The 16,970-nt window shown below is 45.2% G+C and overlaps 1 protein-coding gene across 1 annotated transcript; it reads left to right on the plus strand.

The window, feature by feature from the left end:
* The first annotated feature begins 1,109 nt into the window (after window positions 1-1,109).
* Window positions 1,110-6,288, plus strand: LOC143996731 (acyl-coenzyme A thioesterase THEM4-like). The gene is made up of 7 exons (XM_077491984.1): window positions 1,110-1,296; window positions 1,845-1,951; window positions 3,620-3,758; window positions 3,848-4,001; window positions 4,135-4,245; window positions 4,455-4,579; window positions 5,882-6,288. Exons 1-7 carry the CDS (start codon window positions 1,275-1,277, stop codon window positions 5,926-5,928), a joined length of 705 nt encoding a protein of 234 aa, XP_077348110.1. The 5' UTR covers window positions 1,110-1,274; the 3' UTR covers window positions 5,929-6,288.
* Window positions 6,289-16,970: the final 10,682 nt, after the last annotated feature.

Raw genomic sequence — 16,970 nt, forward strand, 5'->3', positions numbered from 1 at the left:
AGAAAAAAATGGATACTGCTATTAGCAGGCATGTTGGTACCTATCATGCGTTCAATCCTAATACAATAAAATATTTGGCTTTGGAACATGTCCCTCTGGATATAAGGGGGGGGGGGGGGGGATAGTGTAGACAGAATTCTGCTTCAACTTGAAGCTAGGTGGATAAATGAATTAAAGGCTACTATTTTTCCACGATTTAATGAAAATTTAAGTTTCAAGTCCTTTCTATGAATAATTTTCCTGCTCTAATATTTTTTTGTTTTTTCCCCCTTTTTCCCCTCCCTTCTCCCCTTCTCCCTTTTTATTTTTTTATCTTTTTTTATTTAAATTTAAATTTTTATCTTTACTAATACTTTAGTTCAATTATATGTAAAAATAATTTTTGATAATTTTATTGTTCATGTTATTTTGTGGTATACTTTGATATATTGCTAGACGTGCACTGTAGCCCATGTGTTGGAATTGTGGTCCTTCATATGGGGCTTGGATGTATGAACATATATATGTTTTCCTTGACCATTTTTGTTTTCCACTGTCACCTACTGCTTTCCTGTGGATCCCCACATTTCTACACCAATCTTCTGTACGGACACCCAGGGCCCTGCCTGGTTTTGCCAGGTATTGCCCCTTTTGGCGCTGCGCTTCCCTCGAGCTGGGGATGCTATATGTTTTCACGTATCCCCCACAGCCCTATTTTGCCTGTGTTCCAGCATCTGGGCTTCCTCTCCCCCTCTGTGCCTGCGGGTTAAGGGATTCATTCCATCCTGTTAGGGTTGGTATCGCACCACCGCTTGTTTACAAGCAGCAGTGACGTTTTACCCTGTCTCCCCCCCCTTCCCCCAGCGCCTTGTGGGGATTGTAGGCTCAGAGCCTCCCCAGCCCTGGGAGCATGCGTAATAGCACCGTTTTGTCTGCATCGAGCCAAAGAAATCAGACGCCGGTGTTGTAAAATTTCATGCGACCCGTGATTTTCGCTCACCCCGTCACTTCCGGTGAGGCTACGTCATTCGCACAGCTGACGGCGGGCCTTTACTGCGCATGTGTCAATCCCCTGCCCTTAACAGCGCATGCGCTGTAGATTTATTCTCACGGTGGAGAAAAATTATAGCCTCGAGTGGGCGGAGACTTGCGGGTGGGCGGGCGGAGCTGAACAGATGCTCAGGACGTCAGCAGCAGCCCCGCCCACCCTAATAACATGCCTCTGAATATTAAGTGGTGGTGAAAAATCATACTCAAGTGGGCGGAGATTTTCTCCAGGCGGAGGCTTCAGGAAAATGTCTCCGGAATCAGGGACAGGTGTGAATAGAGACGAGTCCTGGAAGATGCTGATAAAAGGGACATTGGTGGAATGGAAGGGGTTTGGAGAGGAGGTGGGCAGAGGAGCTGTTTTGGTCTAAAGCAGCAAAAGAATCACAACTCCCAGCAGGTGAGGGGGGGCTGAGTTCTGGAGCTTGTGGGCTTTGCTGGGACTTTGTAGTTCAGTTCTAGGTGGAGGAAGGATACACAGAGCATGCTGGGATATGTAGTGCTCCGGTGTGGGGGAGGGGACATGCTGGGATATGTAGTGCTCCGGTGTGGGGGGACGGGACATGCTGCGATATGTAGTGCTCTGGTGTGGGGGAGGGGACATGCTGGGATATGTAGTGCTCTGGTGTGGGGGAGGGGACATGCTGGGATAGGTAGTGCTCTGGTGTGTGTGTGTGTGTGTGTGTGTGTGTGTGTGTGTGTGTGTGTGTGGGGGGGGGGGGACATGCTGGGATATGTAGTACTCCTCCAGTGTGGGGGATAATGTATAGATTGATGTCGGTGTCCCCGTCTCATCTCCTTCCTGTCTCCTCTCTCAGGCACCATGCTGTACGAAATCTCCAGGATCATCCAGGGCGGCGCTGCCGTCTGCCGCCACGCCTCCACCGCCGCCGCCGCCAGGGTAGAGCATGAACACCTATTCCCTGTGAGTACTGATTGGTTGGGGGAGGGGTTAACCGCCTGGAGTGTCCCCAGTGGGGGAGGGGCATGCCACCTAATGTGCGCGCTCTGCTGCCGGACGGAGCCCCATAGACACTATGCCTCTCTGGATATAAATTTGGATACATTTGTAGCCATTCGGATGTATCTGAATCTCGGAGATGAAATGGTAACACATTTTTGTTGAAATTTAATTTACGTTCATCGTTTTCTCACCCATTCCAAATTATTTATGTACGACTTGGATTCGGATCGTTTGGGGGGAGGGGGAGAAACAAAAAGGTCAACCGATTCGAATCCTGTGTCAAGAAATAGCTGGTTGCTAAAGGGGGGGGGTGGCCGCCGCCGCCTCCTTAACAACCAATGAGTCATCAGCTGTCAGCGGGCTTCCCTACTGGCTGAAATGTAAAACACCCCACCCCCTTTGTGACATCAACAGCCCAGCGTTACCTGGTTGGTGATGTCACAGGGGCGGGGCCACCCCTTAGCCATGTAAGAACCGTCGGACATTCAACAGCGTGGAGCGTTCGAAAGGGGTTTTTATTTATTTTTAAATTTTTTGGGGTGGAAAGGGTAGGGGTACTACGTACCTCATACTCATTCACATAGTTGGAGGTAGTGTGGGATCTGGGGGGGACTCCTTTGTTTTTTTGCCAATACCCCCCCCCCCCCCCTTTCCTTGCCTGCCCCCCGGTCTGCATCGGATAAGGGCCTGGGGGGGACTTTTTATTTACTATTTTTGATCTATGTACACCATACTCATTCACATAGGTGGGTAGGGCGGGATCTGGGGTCCCCCCCCCACAACCACCAGCCAGGGTTGTTGGAAAGAGGCCCTTGTCCCCATCAGCATGGTGCTTAGGGCAGGGCCCTGGTATGGTGACCTGGTATGGTTTGGGGTGGGGGGGCACTTGCTCATACACCCCCCCTTCCCCCTTTCCTGGGTTGCATGCTTGGATAAAGGTCCGGACCCCTATGCTTTTTTTTTTTTTTTTTTTTTATTCCTCTTCCCCATCGGGGGGGGGGGGGGGGGGGCTGGTGCCCATGCAGGGTTGGTTGTTGGGGGGGGGGGTTTGTTTTTTTTTCCAGGATTTTCTATTGCCAGCACTCATTTGTTTTTACGTTTCAGCTGTCAGTGGGGAATCCCGCTGACAGCCAACGAGTCGTCGGTTGCTAAGGACGTGGCGGACGGCGCCCCCAGCCCGATCCTTAGCAACCAGCTATTTCTTCACACAGAATTTGAATCATTGATCGTGTGGTGTTTGTGTTTTGTTTTGGGTTTTGTTTTGTATTGTTTTTTGTTTTTTTTATTTTTTGTTTTTTACGAGTTCAAATTGTTTTTCAAAAAATTGTGGAATCCGTCAGAAAATGAATAAACAAAATTAAAATTTTTAACTAAAATTCTGAAACCAAAATTTGGTAACGTAAGAAATTTGAATGTTCTGCACACACCTCTAGTGCCGCTCACACCCTGACCGCGGGACGGTGATCGCTGTCAGTGGGAGGTGATCCCAAACATCTGCTTCCTATAGGCTGAATATCCACCAAAGACTCCACCCAGAATGTCTTCTTTTTAACCCTCCCAATCATAGAAAAGCCAAAGCGAAGGGCACAGGTCTGACATCTGTTTATTTATTTATTTTTAAATCTGCAGGCCGCCCTCCAACCGCGGGACTACGCCGTGCCCAACCCCACCTGGAACCCCGAAACCAAGAGGCTGTACGAGGAGCTGAGCCGAGACCCGAGCTGGAGGAGACTTCCCTCCTACGAGGAGTTCGCTGGCAGCAGATCGAGTACAAGAATAAGAATAGTGTTTGGCTGTGGTGGGGGATGACATTAGAGTGTAAGCTCCTCTGGTGACCTCTGACCTCCTCCTGTACAGGTATGAGCCTGGAGGCCGACGGGGAAACTCGTTTCTTCACCAGGAACCTGGATCAGGAAGGAATCGGCTTCGAGTATTGTATGTTCTATAACGAGGCGGAGAAGAGGACAGTCTGCATATTCCAGCCCGGGCCCTATCTGGGGGGCCTCGCAGGGTGAGCGTTATTTTCTTTTTTTTTTTTTCTTTTTTTTTTTCTTCGCAGAGCCTACCCTAACCAGAATCCTTTGGTTCCTCGGGCTCTCCTTGTTCTCCTTCCACCTCTCGCGTCCCCTCTTGCCTTCTTCTAGGTACACACACGGGGGCTGCATCGCCACCATCGTAGACTCCACCGTGGGGGCGGGAATTGTAAACGGCATCGGACCGGCTATGACCGCCAACCTGAACCTCGACTATCGGAGGTAAGCGCCCAGGGGGGAGAAGAGGACCTACCTGACACTACATGGTTGTCAGGAGATTGTACAATCGATGGCCGGCGGTGATGATGTGGTAGTGACAGGGGAAGAATAATATTGGGGAGACTCTCGCGGGGGGGGGGGGGGTAGGAGTTGTTGATGTTCTGAAGCTGTGATAGCAGAGAGGTGTAATGAGGTTCTCTTTGTGTCTGTAGTCCGATTCCTCTGGGATCCACAGTCCTCATAGACAGCCGAGTGGAGAAGGTCGACGGTCAGAAAGTCTACACCAGATGCCAGGTCCGCAGTCATGACAGCGCTGTGCTTCACAGCGAGGCCACCGGTGAGGACTACTGCTGGGAAATCTTCATTCTGTAACTCCATTCCTTCCTCTCTTGTCTCTCCTGTCACTCATCTGTGGTTTCTGATCTGTCGCTCCTGTCATTGCTCTTCTGTCCCTCCTCCTCTGCCATTCCTGTTTCTTGTCTGCTGTTCCTGACTCTGCTCCTTTGTTGCTCCTCTGCCGGTGCTGGCGTTGCTCCGCTGCCATTCCTGTTTCTTGTCTGCTGTTCCTGTTGCTGCCCCTCTGCCATTCCTGACATTGCTCCTCTGTCCCTTCTTGTTGCTGCTCCTCTCTCCTTCTTGTCTGCCGTTCCTCTGTTGCTGCTCCTCCTCTGTCTCTCCTGTCATTGCTCCCGACGTTGCTCCTCTGCTGTTCCTCTTCATTGTCTGCTGTTCCTGACGTTGCTTCTCTGCCGTTTCTGTTATTGCTCCTCTCTTCCTCTGTCATTCCTGGTGTTGCTCCTCTGTTGTTGCTCCTCTGTCCCTGCTGTTGCTGCTCCTCTCTCCCTCCTTCTCTGCCGTTCCTAGCATTGCTCCTCTGCCATTCCTCTTGTTTCTTGTCTGTTGTTCCTGTCGCTGCTCGTCTGCCGTTCCGGTCGTTGCCAATCCTGTCATTGCTCCTCTGCCATTCCTTTTTGTTTGTTTCTTGTCTGCTGGTCCTGACACTGCTCCTTTGTTGCTCCTCTGCTGTTCCTGTTGCTGCTCCTCTGCCATTCCTGACATTGCTCCTCTGTCCCTCCTTGTTGCTGCTCCTCTCCTTCTTCTCTGCCGTTCCTCTGTTGCTGCTCCGCCTCTGTCTCTCCTGTCATTGCTCCCGACGTTGCTCCTCTGCTGTTCCTCTTCATTGTCTGCTGTTCCTGACGTTGCTTCTCTGCCGTTTCTGTCATTGCTCCTCTCTCTCCCTCCTCTGCCATTCCTGGTGCTGCTCCTCTCTCCCTCTTTCCCGTTCCTGGCTTTGCTCCTCTGCCATTCCTCTTGTTTCTTGTCTGCTGTTCCTGTCGCTGCTCCTCTGCCGTTCCTGTTGCTGCTCCTCTTTCCTTCTCTGCCATTCCTAGCGTTGCTCCTCTGCCACTCCTGTTTGTCTGCTGTTCCTGTCACTGCTCCTCTCTCCCTCCTCTGCCATCCCTGTTGTCTGCTGATCCTGTTGCTGCTCCTCTCTCCCTCCTTCTCTGCCATTCCGGTTTCTTGTCTGCTGTTTCTGTTGCTGCTCCTCTCTCATTCCTCCTCCTCCTCCCTCCTCTGCCTTTTCTGTTGCTCTTGTTGTTGTTCTGACAATTTACACTTTTTTTTTTCTCTCCTCCAGCTTTGTACGTTATGTTGAAGTCAGGAGAATCTGAAGCCCGACTATAATTTGCACATCTCAGACCTCAGGAAATGTTACAGATTCTGTTGGTTGGCAGCTGCACTTTGTACTGTAATGTATCCTGTCTGTCACTAGAGGGCAGCAGATCCCGTACCATAGAAACCCTCCTGGGAGAACTTTTTTATAATGTACTCACCGCTCTCTTGGATTGATCTTTTGTAGCGGTCCCTTTTTTCTAGGTGCAATGACCTCAAACCCGCCCCCACCATGTACCCGTTTTTGTACAGCCCTGTTCTTTGACTCCTCCCAACCAAATGTAATTAATAATCGTTCATAATTATTGTATGTGACGTTTATTTAAACTGAATAAATACAGAAAATATTTTCACAGCATTTCAAGTGTTGCAAATACCTTCATTGTATCTTCTTCATCCTGGGGACCGTTCCTCCTCTCGCTTCATCCTCGGGACCGTTCCTCCTCTCGCTTCATCCTGGGGACCGTTCCTCCTCTCCTCATCCTGGGGAACATAACTCCTTTTGCCTCTTCGAGGGAACCATTCATCCTCTCTCCTCATGCTGGGAACCATTCCTCCTCTCTTCTCACCCTGAGGACCATTCCTACTCCTCATGCTGGGGACCATTCCTCCTCTCCTCTTCTCACCCTGAAGACCATTCCTACTCCTCATCCTGGACACCATTCCTCATCTCTCCTCATCCTGGACACCATTCCTCATCTCTCCTCATCCTGGAGACAATTCCTCCTCTCTCCTCATCCTGGAGACAATTCCTCCTCTCTCCTCATCCTGGAGACAATTCCTCCTCTCTCCTCATCCTGGAGACAATTCCTCCTCTCTCCTCATCCTGGAGACAATTCCTCCTCTCTCCTCATCCTGGAGACAATTCCTCCTCTCTCCTCATCCTGGAGACAAGGATCCTGGATGAGGAGAGAGGAGGAATTGCCCCCAGGATGAGGAGAGAGGAGGAATGGCCCCCAGGATGAGGAGAGAGGAGGAATGGCCCCCAGGATGAGGAGAGAGGAGGAAGGGTCCCCCAGGATGAGGAGAGAGGAGGAAGGTTCTCCAGGATGAAGAGACACAAGAAAGGGTCTCCAGGATGAGGAGAGAGGAGGAATGATCTCCAGGATGAGGAGAGAGGAGGAATGATCTCCAGGATGAATAGAGACAAGAAAGGGTCTCCAGGATGAGGAGGGAGAGGAGGGATGGTCCCCAGGATTAAGAGAGGTATCTCCCCAGCTGGACACAGACACCAGTTCAACCTAACAATGGTTATCCCCATCTTGTCCATGCCATGTACAATCACCCCCCATCCTCTCCATGCCATGTACAATCACCCCCCATCCTCTCCATGCCATGCGCCATCATCCCCCATCCTCTCCATGCCATGTGCCATCTGTTATCCCCCATCCTCTTCATGCCATGTGTCATCATCCCCCATCCTCTCCATGCCATGTGTCATCACCCCCCATCCTTTTCTTTGTTCTTCTCCTGTTAGACACATCCTGAGCCCGGAAGTCCCATCTTCTCCCCCATACCTGAAACTAGACAAGAGAAGTTGGCATTGTCCTCCACCTGAGGCTGGGGACCCCTGAGTTGGTGGACACTTTGGGGGGGGGGGGGGCAGCCTTGTATATGGGGATTCCACCATTCTATGGATCGGGGGCCCCTGTATATTGTTCTCTGCAGCCTTGTCAGCCGGTCCCAGCCACATTGCTACCCATTAATAGACGCTCACAGACCAGCACCTGGTAGAGACGTGGCAGGAGGGACTCCTAAGGGTGAGTGATGGCATGTAAACCTGCAAGACCTAGTGAACCCCTAGAAGAGTGAGTGTGGCTCCACCCACCATATTCTGGGGTCACCGATGAGTCCGGACTCCATATTCTGGGGTGTGGGGTCACCAGTGAGATCAGCCTCCATATTCCAGGATCACCAGTAAGCCCGGCCTCCATATTCTGGAATGTGGGGTCACCAGTGAGATCAGCCTGCATATTTTGGGGTCACTGAGTCCGGACTCCATATTCTGCACTGTGGGGTCACCGCTGGAGCCAGCCTCCATATTCTGGGGTGTGGGGTCACTGGCCTCCATATTCTGGGGTGTGGGGTCACCGGTGGAGCCGGCCCCCATATTCTGCACTATGGGGTCACCGGTGTAGCCGGCCTCCATATTCTGGGGTGTGGGGTCACTGGCCTCCATATTCTGGTGTGTGGGGTCACCGGTGTAGCCGGCCTCCATATTCTGGGGTGTGGGGTCACTGGCCTCCATATTCTGGTGTGTGGGGTCACCGGTGTAGCCGGCCTCCATATTCTGGGGTGTGGGGTCACTGGCCTCCATATTCTGGGGTGTGGGGTCACCGGTGGAGCTGGCCTCCATATTCTGGGGTGTGGGGTCACTGGCCTCCATATTCTGGGGTGTGGGGTCACCGGCCTCCATATTCTGCACTGTGGGGTCACCGGCCCCCATATTGTGCACTGTGGGGTCACCGCTGGAGCCGGCCTCCATATTCTGGGGTATGGGGTCACTGGCCTCCATATTCTGGGGTATGGGGTCACCGGCCTCCATATTCTGGGGTGTGGGGTCACCGGCCTCCATATTCTGCACTGTGGGGTCACCGGCCCCCATATTGTGCACTGTGGGGTCACCGCTGGAGCCGGCCTCCATATTCTGGGGTATGGGGTCACTGGCCTCCATATTCTGGGGTGTGGGGTCACCGGCCTCCATATTCTGGGGTGTGGGGTCACCGGCCTCCATATTCTGGGGTGTGGGGTCACCGGCCTCCATATTCTGCACTGTGGGGTCACATATTATAAGATCAAAAACAGGCAGTGGTAAAAAAAAAAAAAAAAAATCTTATAGTAAGTGCATATAGTGGCTCTCCTACTATGTATATTCATTGTGGCCAAAATTGGTGTGTTTCTTGCGTAGGACCGCTGAGCCTTGTTGTTCACAGCTTGAAGCCATGATTTTTCTTCACCAGTGAAGAAAATCTTGGGGTGGGCGGGGACGTTCTCACCATCTGTTCAGCTCCGCCCGCCCACCCGCAAGTCTCCGCCCACTCGAGGCTATAATTTTTCTCCACCGTGAGAATAAATCTACAGCGCATGCGCTGTTAAGGGCAGGGGATTGACACATGCGCAGTAAAGGCCCGCCGTCAGCTGTGCGAATGACGTAGCCTCACCGGAAGTGACGGGGTGAGCGAAAATCACGGGTCGCATGAAATTTTACAACACCGGCTCAATGGCAGGAAATACAAAAGCCAGACACAGACAGTCCTTGCTGTTATGCCAGAGGACATGACTTACACCTTGTGGGCCAGAGCTGTTGGTGAGTTATAACGCTTACCTAATTCCTTTTTCCTGTGGTTATTGATAATTTTGCTAAAGCTTGTCGTGCTTTATATACTGGCACTTTGCCATGAAGCAGTCCCATTGGATTAATTATAAATATAAATATATATATATATATATATATATATATATATATATATATATATATATATATATATATATATAAAAAATACTTCCTTTTATTATTTAACCGGTTACTTGGATTGTTGGTTTTTGCGGGGTGTTACTACTCCTCGTGTTATTTTTCAATTAATACGATTTGCCCTACTTTTCAATATTATAGTTTTATTTTTTCTCGTTCAAAAGTTTTTATTTTATGTTAAAATAAATTACATGTACAGAATATAAGACAAATTATGTGATACCAGAAATAAAAAGTAGACATATTGAAAACAAATAAAAATTTCAAGATATTCTCGTGGGAATCACAATAAATGGCCTTATATATTTTAGAATTTGAAAACATTCTTATAGCTGAGTTTTAAACATTTTAATCCCAAGAAAATATAAATATGTCTAAAAGAAAATATATGATTTTAAAATTTTGACCATAACTTCTAAAGTATGTTTATAGTAAGTATTATATAGTAAGGGAAGAACATAAAAGGTATATAGGAAGGGAAGGGGAGGGAATAATTCTCCGGAGGAGGTTTTATGTATCAGCTAATGTTGTAATTCTATAAAAAATCTTAATCACCATAACAATAAAACTCGGTTGTCAATAATATCTGACGTATAATATTTAATCCAAGGTTTCCATATTATATCAAACTCTGTCATCTGGTTTTTATCTATAGCATCCATTTTAGCATGGATGAAAGATTGATTCATTCTACGTTTGGTTTCTGCAATATTCACCACATCTGTTTTCCACGCATTGGCTATAGTCTGCTTTGCGGCTATCAGGAGTGTAAGAACTAATTTGAATTGTTTCTGATTCAGAAAGGCTGGTTTTAAATTAAGGAGAGCTATAATTGGGTCTGGAAAAATTGGACGATCAAAAAATTTTGTAATTATCAGAAAGATCTTTTTCCAAAATGATTGTACAATTGAGCAATGCCACCAGGTATGTATATAGGTACCTTTTTCTGGACAGCCACGAAAGCAGAGGCCAGTGTTGTCTGTTGAGAATTTGGTGATTCTCGCAGGAACCAAATACCAGCGTGTGAGAACTTTATATGATGATTCAGACGCCAATATATTTATAGAGGAAGATTTTGTGAAAGACCATATGTTGGACCAAGACCTAGAATCGATCGTACAATCCAAATCTTTTTCCCACTTGGCCACATATTTTGGTATAACAGTATTAGAATTAGATATCAATTGTTTATACAATGATGTAATACGACCTTTAGCATGTGGTTCCTTGAGACAAAATCTTTCAAATTGAGAAATATTATGTAAGTTTACATTTAAATTGAGAAGAGGAGTATAAAAAATTTTGATTTGGAGATATCTGAATATTTCTGATTGTGGAAGCTTATATAATTCACATAGATCTGTAAAAGATTTTATTGATGTAGTTGAAGTTAAATTATATAGACAAGTGATACCAGCCTTAGACCAAGCTTTAAAGGTTTTGGGATATTTCCAGGCTGGGTAAAAAGTCGGATTCTTGTGGAAAGATAATAACGGATTTTGTGGAGATTGCAGACCATGTGAATTTCTATACCTATCCCATATAGATAGAGAGTGCTTAGAAATGGGGTTATTTATAGACTTACGATCCGCAGATTGTAACTATAATATATTGTTTATAGGAAGAGGATCACAGTCTACAGCTTCAATGAGGACCCATAAAGGAATATCTGTAGAAGAGTGATATTTTGTTAATTGAGATAATTGAGCTGCCTTATAATATATGTTAAAGTCTGGAAATCCCAAACCACCCAAAGCTTTGGGGAGAACAAGTATTTTTTTGTGAAGTCTGGGTTTTATTTTCCCCCAAGTAAATTTCGTTACTTTTTGTTGAATCAGCCTAAGAAAATATGCAGGAATATGAATCGGGAGAGTTCTGAATAAATATAAAAATTTCAGAAGAACAGACATTTTTATGATATTGATTTTCCCAAACCATGATATCGGCATTGATGACCAATTAGATAACGACCTTGTAATATTTTTTAATAGAGCTGGGTAATTAGCTGCAAATAAATCAGAGGGGTTAGGAGTAAACTGCACACCCAGATATGGGAGGCTATGATCTACCCACTTAAAGGGTAGTGAATTTTGTAAAGATTGTTTATCTTTCTCGACAAGTGAAATGTTTAATGCTGAAGATTTTTGAATATTGACCTTAAGGCCCGAAATAAATGAGAATTCTTGTAGTACAACCATAAGATTTGGGGCTGAAACATGTGGAGAAGATAGAAAAAGGAGAATATCGTCTGCGAATAAACAGAGCTTATGATGAAAGCCATCCATTTCAATACCTGTTATAGTGGGTTCCATCCTAATTCTTTGTACTAAAGGTTCAATGAGTAAAGCAAATAATAATGGCGAAAGTGGACATCCTTGACGAGTCCCCCTCAGTATATTAAACTCGTCCGATTTGTACCCTGCATATCTGATATAAGCTTTGGGATTTTGATACAAATTAGAGATCCATCGTAAAAAATGAGGGCCGAATCCCCATTTGGAAAGGGTATAGTTCATATATGACCATGATACTGTGTCAAAAGTTTTCATAATATCTAAAGAAAGAAAAGAAGTGGGAATACGTCTTTTTTTAGCGGCATGTGACAGGAGTGTTGCACGTCTAATATTATCTCCTGCTTGACGTAATGGAATGAAGCCCACTTGATCACGATGTATAAGATTGCCTATAATAGTATTTAATCTGTTAGCTAGAATTTTGGCTAAAATTTTTATGTCCAAATTTAGTAACGAAATAGGGCGATAATTAGACCATATTGAATCGTCTGTGTGAGGTTTAGGGAGCATACAGATAGATTGCAGTTAGGGTTTCTCTTCTAAAAGAATGACCTTCCAAAAGGGAATTAAAAGTGTTTGTCAAGACTGGAGATAGGGTGTCTACAAACGTTTTGTAATACAGCGCAGAAAAACCATCAGGACCTGGCCTTTTATTTAGTTTCAGATTTTTGATAACTTCAGATACCTCTACAATTGACACTGGTTCCTCCATCATTTCCATTTGTGTTTTAGATAGTGTCGGTAGAGATATATGAGAGAAAAAATCATTCGCTCTAGAAGGGTCCAACTCATTATTAGAAGAGTATACATTTTTTAATTGTGTTTTGAATTTTTGTAATATTTTTAAAGGATTATTTGTGTATACCCCCCTAGAGATTTTCAGATGTATCGGTTTCGTTGGGTTCTGGCAGGATTTTAATGCCCTTGCTAATAGTGTGTGAGGTTTATTCACATTGATATAGAAATTGTGTTGTGATCTCTTGATGGTTTTATCCGCTGCTTCAGTAAGGAATAGATCAAATACCAATTTAGCTTTGTCAAGATTTATTTTAGCTAAAGAAGGGTTATTTTGGAATGCTGTGTGACATTTATTGAAATTTGTTTCTAAAGTCTGACAAAGAATTTTCCGCTCTCTGGTGAATATGTTTGCTTGCTGTAGACACATGCCACGGAGAACAGGTTTGTGTGCTTCCCATAATGTAGTCAGAGAGACGTCAGGTGTGGAGTTATATTTTATATAATCTTTGAGCGCAATTTCAATATTATTTTTATGAGCTGGATTTTTGAGTAGGAAATCTCTTAATATCCATGATGGATCTTTTTTTTTTTGGGGAATTATAGAGGCAACAGTAATGTAAAGCGCACTATGATCGGACCATGGGATGGGAATAATTTTTGTAGATATTATTTCTTGGATTAGCCCTATGGACATAAATATATGGTCTATCCTAGAGAATGAGCGATGAGGGAATCGTAATGTGTGTATTGTCTCTTGGTTGGATTCAATTCTCTCCAAGTATCTACTAGGTTATGTTTTGTAATTAGTTTTGATAAGAGTTGTTTGTCTGCTGTATGTGACTGTGGGATTGGTGATTTATCCAAAAATGGAAATATGGTCTGATTAGAATCTCCACATAGAATTGTAGTACCTATTTTGTTGTGTTCTATAGTTTGAAATAAATGAGAAAGCAAAGAAATAGGATTTTTGTTAGGAGCGTAGTATGATGTAATGGTGATAGCGATATCAAGTAGGTGTCCTTTAAGAATCAAGTAACGACCTTCTGGATCCTTGATTTCCTTCATTAGTGAAAATGGTGTATTGCGATGGAAAGCTATAAGCATGCCTTGTTTTTTAGAGGAGGCCAAAGCTTTGTATACTTGGGGGTAGTCTTTACTGAAAAATTTGGGAGTGGATTGTGACGCAAAATGAGTCTCTTGGAGGCAAACTATATGTGCTTTTTTGGATGAAAATGTGCCAAAGGCTTTCGTGCGTTTGTGTGGAACGTTTAGTCCCTGAGTATTTAATCATATGATGTTTAATGGGGCCATGGAGTTGGGAAAAGTAAATATATGTTGGTGTTTATGTTAGAACGTGTGTCATATAAGAAATTATTTGTCTCCAGAGTATAGGGGTGGAGGGAGGGAGGGGAAAGGAGATAATGACTGAAAAAGAAAATACAATTAATATACAATATTGAAATATATCTTAACATATCTATGTTCTTAATGTGTCCGTTGGGAGGAGAAAAACTCTCCCTCCAAGGGTACATGAGCCACTGTCAACTGCCCGGTGTAAACCAAGCTGCTGAGGGTAGCAAGAGAGGGTGCAAGGAACTTCCGTGCAGAACACCAAGAGCCAATCATATAATTTAATTTTTCAAACAAAAAATAAAAATGTAAGATTAAGGCAACCTCAGAGACAAAGAAGAGAAGAGAGAGAAAAAAAATAGTTATAATAAGGTGCCTAAATTATTAGGAACATTTCTTAAATAAGATTATGATAAAAATATTGATTGGAAGTCAGAGAAAAAACTCAGTAGTAGCCATTCTGTTGAAAAGGCAAGATAGTAGCCTCAGTACAGGTGTTTATCAGTCCATAGTGTCAGCCAGATCTGGACCCGGAGGTGGAGATTGTATGCGACTTCTTTTCTGTGGATTGTAGTCTTCTCTTCTGGAAGCAGAGGAGGGATTATCAGCATATGAGGATGATTTTTGGCGAGTGTCCACAGCATCTCTTGATGTGTTTATCATCCCTAGTTTCTGTAAAGTAGTTTGCAGGTCCTTAGCTGTTTGGCACATATATTTGCGACTTTGGAAAGTAAAAACGCACTGAGAAAGGAAAGCCCCATTGATAGATTATGTCATTTCGCTGTAATATTTGCAGTAGTGGTTTCAGGGTTCTTCTTTTATTGATTGTAATTTGTGAGAGGTCTGTGAATAATTGATATTTATGACCCTGGAAAATTAGGGGATCTTTATTTCTAGCTGTATTTAACAGTAGTTCCTTAGTGCGGTAGAAATGCAATTTTGCGATAATGTCACGGGGAGGACCATCTGTTTTCTATGGTGCTAGGGCTCTATGAACCCGGTCCATTTCAAGACGCTCTAGTGAGATAGCCAGGCATGTGCTGGCCATTGGGACTACAGGGAGTTTCCCGGTGGGCCGATGGCTCAGTGGGCCGGTCAGGTGCAGACCTGGAGCCTCTCCTCTCTGACAGTGAGTGATTGCGATTTCACTCCTGTTAGGAGAAGCAGCTGCAGTCACTTGCTGGAGAGAGCATTAGGCTTACTGCTCCCTCCAGCCTGCAGGGGGAGATAGACAGCTGGCAGACATTCCATTCTTTCTCCCCTTATCACTTGTCACTTATCACATGACTGGAGAGAGAAGGAGAAGCTGCCTTCAAAACTGTGAGTACAGGTGGGAGGGGGAGGAGAGGGAGGACACTCTGATGTAAGGGGAAGTGCTAATGGATACACTCAAAATTAAAGTGGGCCGGCCATGATGAAGTCCAGGGCCAAATTTTTGTGCCAGTCTAGCCCTGGAGATAGCTGGTTGTAATTCTTGAAAAAGTGCAGTAATAGCACCGTTTAAATCAGTGACAGATTCGGGTATTCCTCTAATACGTATATTGGAGCGTCTTGCGCGATTTTCGAAATCCTCCAATTTGGATTGTAATATGTAATTTTCCTCTTTAAGAAAATCAATTTCTGAGGCAATGTTAGATGTATAATTTTCCAGATCGTATGCTCTAATTTCCAGTGCTGATGTACGCTGACCAAGCTCTCTAATTTCTTTAGTAAGTTTTGTGGTGATGATATCTGCAGTGGATTTTAGTGATTTTTGAAGCAGATTTTCTATTTGTTTCAGCGTTACAGGAGGGGATAAGTCTTTTTGTGTGGAAAGTTCTAAATTCTCCAGAACGGACATATTTTTCTCAGGTATTTGGTTAGAGAGACTATGTGCCTTCAATGAGAGAACATCTTTATGTAAAGCAGCAGAAGGGGCTGTCTGTTTGTTCTCCTCACTGTGCCTCCCCTCAGAGGGGGAGGGTTTCAGTGCCATACTGCTGTATGTGTGAGGCGGCGCTTTCTTGTTAATTTTCTGCCTCATGAGTCTCCTCTGACCCCCCGAATGTCACCTATGTAAGGTAGGGATATTTATCTACCGTTTGGTATGATATATGTGCGGAGGGTCAAGTTACCTCCACCGTTATATGGCTCCGTTGTCCTGCTGAGAATGGAGCTCTGAGCCAGCATTACCTTTCAGCTCGGCTCTGCCTTCTCCCTCATATTTTTATTTTTTATTTTTCCTAGTATTTTTCCTAGTTTTATGATGAATTTGTCCCTAGTATATAATTTCACTCAACTCTGGCTCACCGGAACGTATCCTTTTTGCCATTTTCCTCTTGAACTTAATTAATCTTGTTTTTACGCGAGTAAACAATTAATATTTTTTTTTTTAAACAACAGGAGTGCTTTATTGTCAGATACTTATGTACAGTATAATGAAACAAGAAACAGAGGGTCAAACCACATCACATCCGGAGTATAGTATGGTACAATACATAGTTACATACATCAATACAAACAATTTGTCAAAGTTCAGACCACAAAACCAATTGCAAGAGGTTCTACCCAGGTCGGTCAGGTGCTCAAAGACGTGAGCCCCCGGTGTGTAGGGAAGGGGGGGAGAAAGGAGGGGGGGAAGATGGCAGGGGGAAAGGGGAGCGAAAGGAGTGGGGAGGGACCTCCCCAGGAAGTAAGGGAAGGAGGGAGGACCCCCACAACCAAACAGAAGTGTCTAAGCAGAGGTCCATGGGAGCCAGACCTTGTCGAATTTCCATGGACAACCTTGATTAAGGTACGTTAATTTATATAGTGGTAAGATATTAGTTACATTTTTTCCCCACAAGGCCACACTGGGAGGGGTAGAGGAGAAACATCTACATATAATCTCCTTTTTTACGTAGAAAGGAAGGTATGAGATCAGCAACTTAGTGTGGTAGGGTTTTTGTTCATATACGTGGATGCCCAACAAAGCCAATTCAGGACTCCTGGGAACCTCCAACCCCAGCCGGGTATTTAAGTGATCAAAGATCTCAGTCCAAAACCTAGACAACTTGCGGCATTCCCAAAACATATGAAGGTATGACCTAAGCTCCGACCTACATCTGGGACAGCGAGGATCCCTGGCAGGGTAAATTCTGGTCAGACGCACAGGGGTGTGATACACCCTGTTCAAAAATTTTGTTTGGATAAGCTTGTCCCCCGTGCATATAACCAATATG

This window comes from Lithobates pipiens, unplaced genomic scaffold (assembly GCF_037356315.1).
Source record: "Lithobates pipiens isolate NorthernLeopardFrog02 unplaced genomic scaffold, aLitPip1_a1.2 Scaffold_19, whole genome shotgun sequence".
NCBI lineage: Eukaryota > Metazoa > Chordata > Amphibia > Anura > Ranidae > Lithobates > Lithobates pipiens.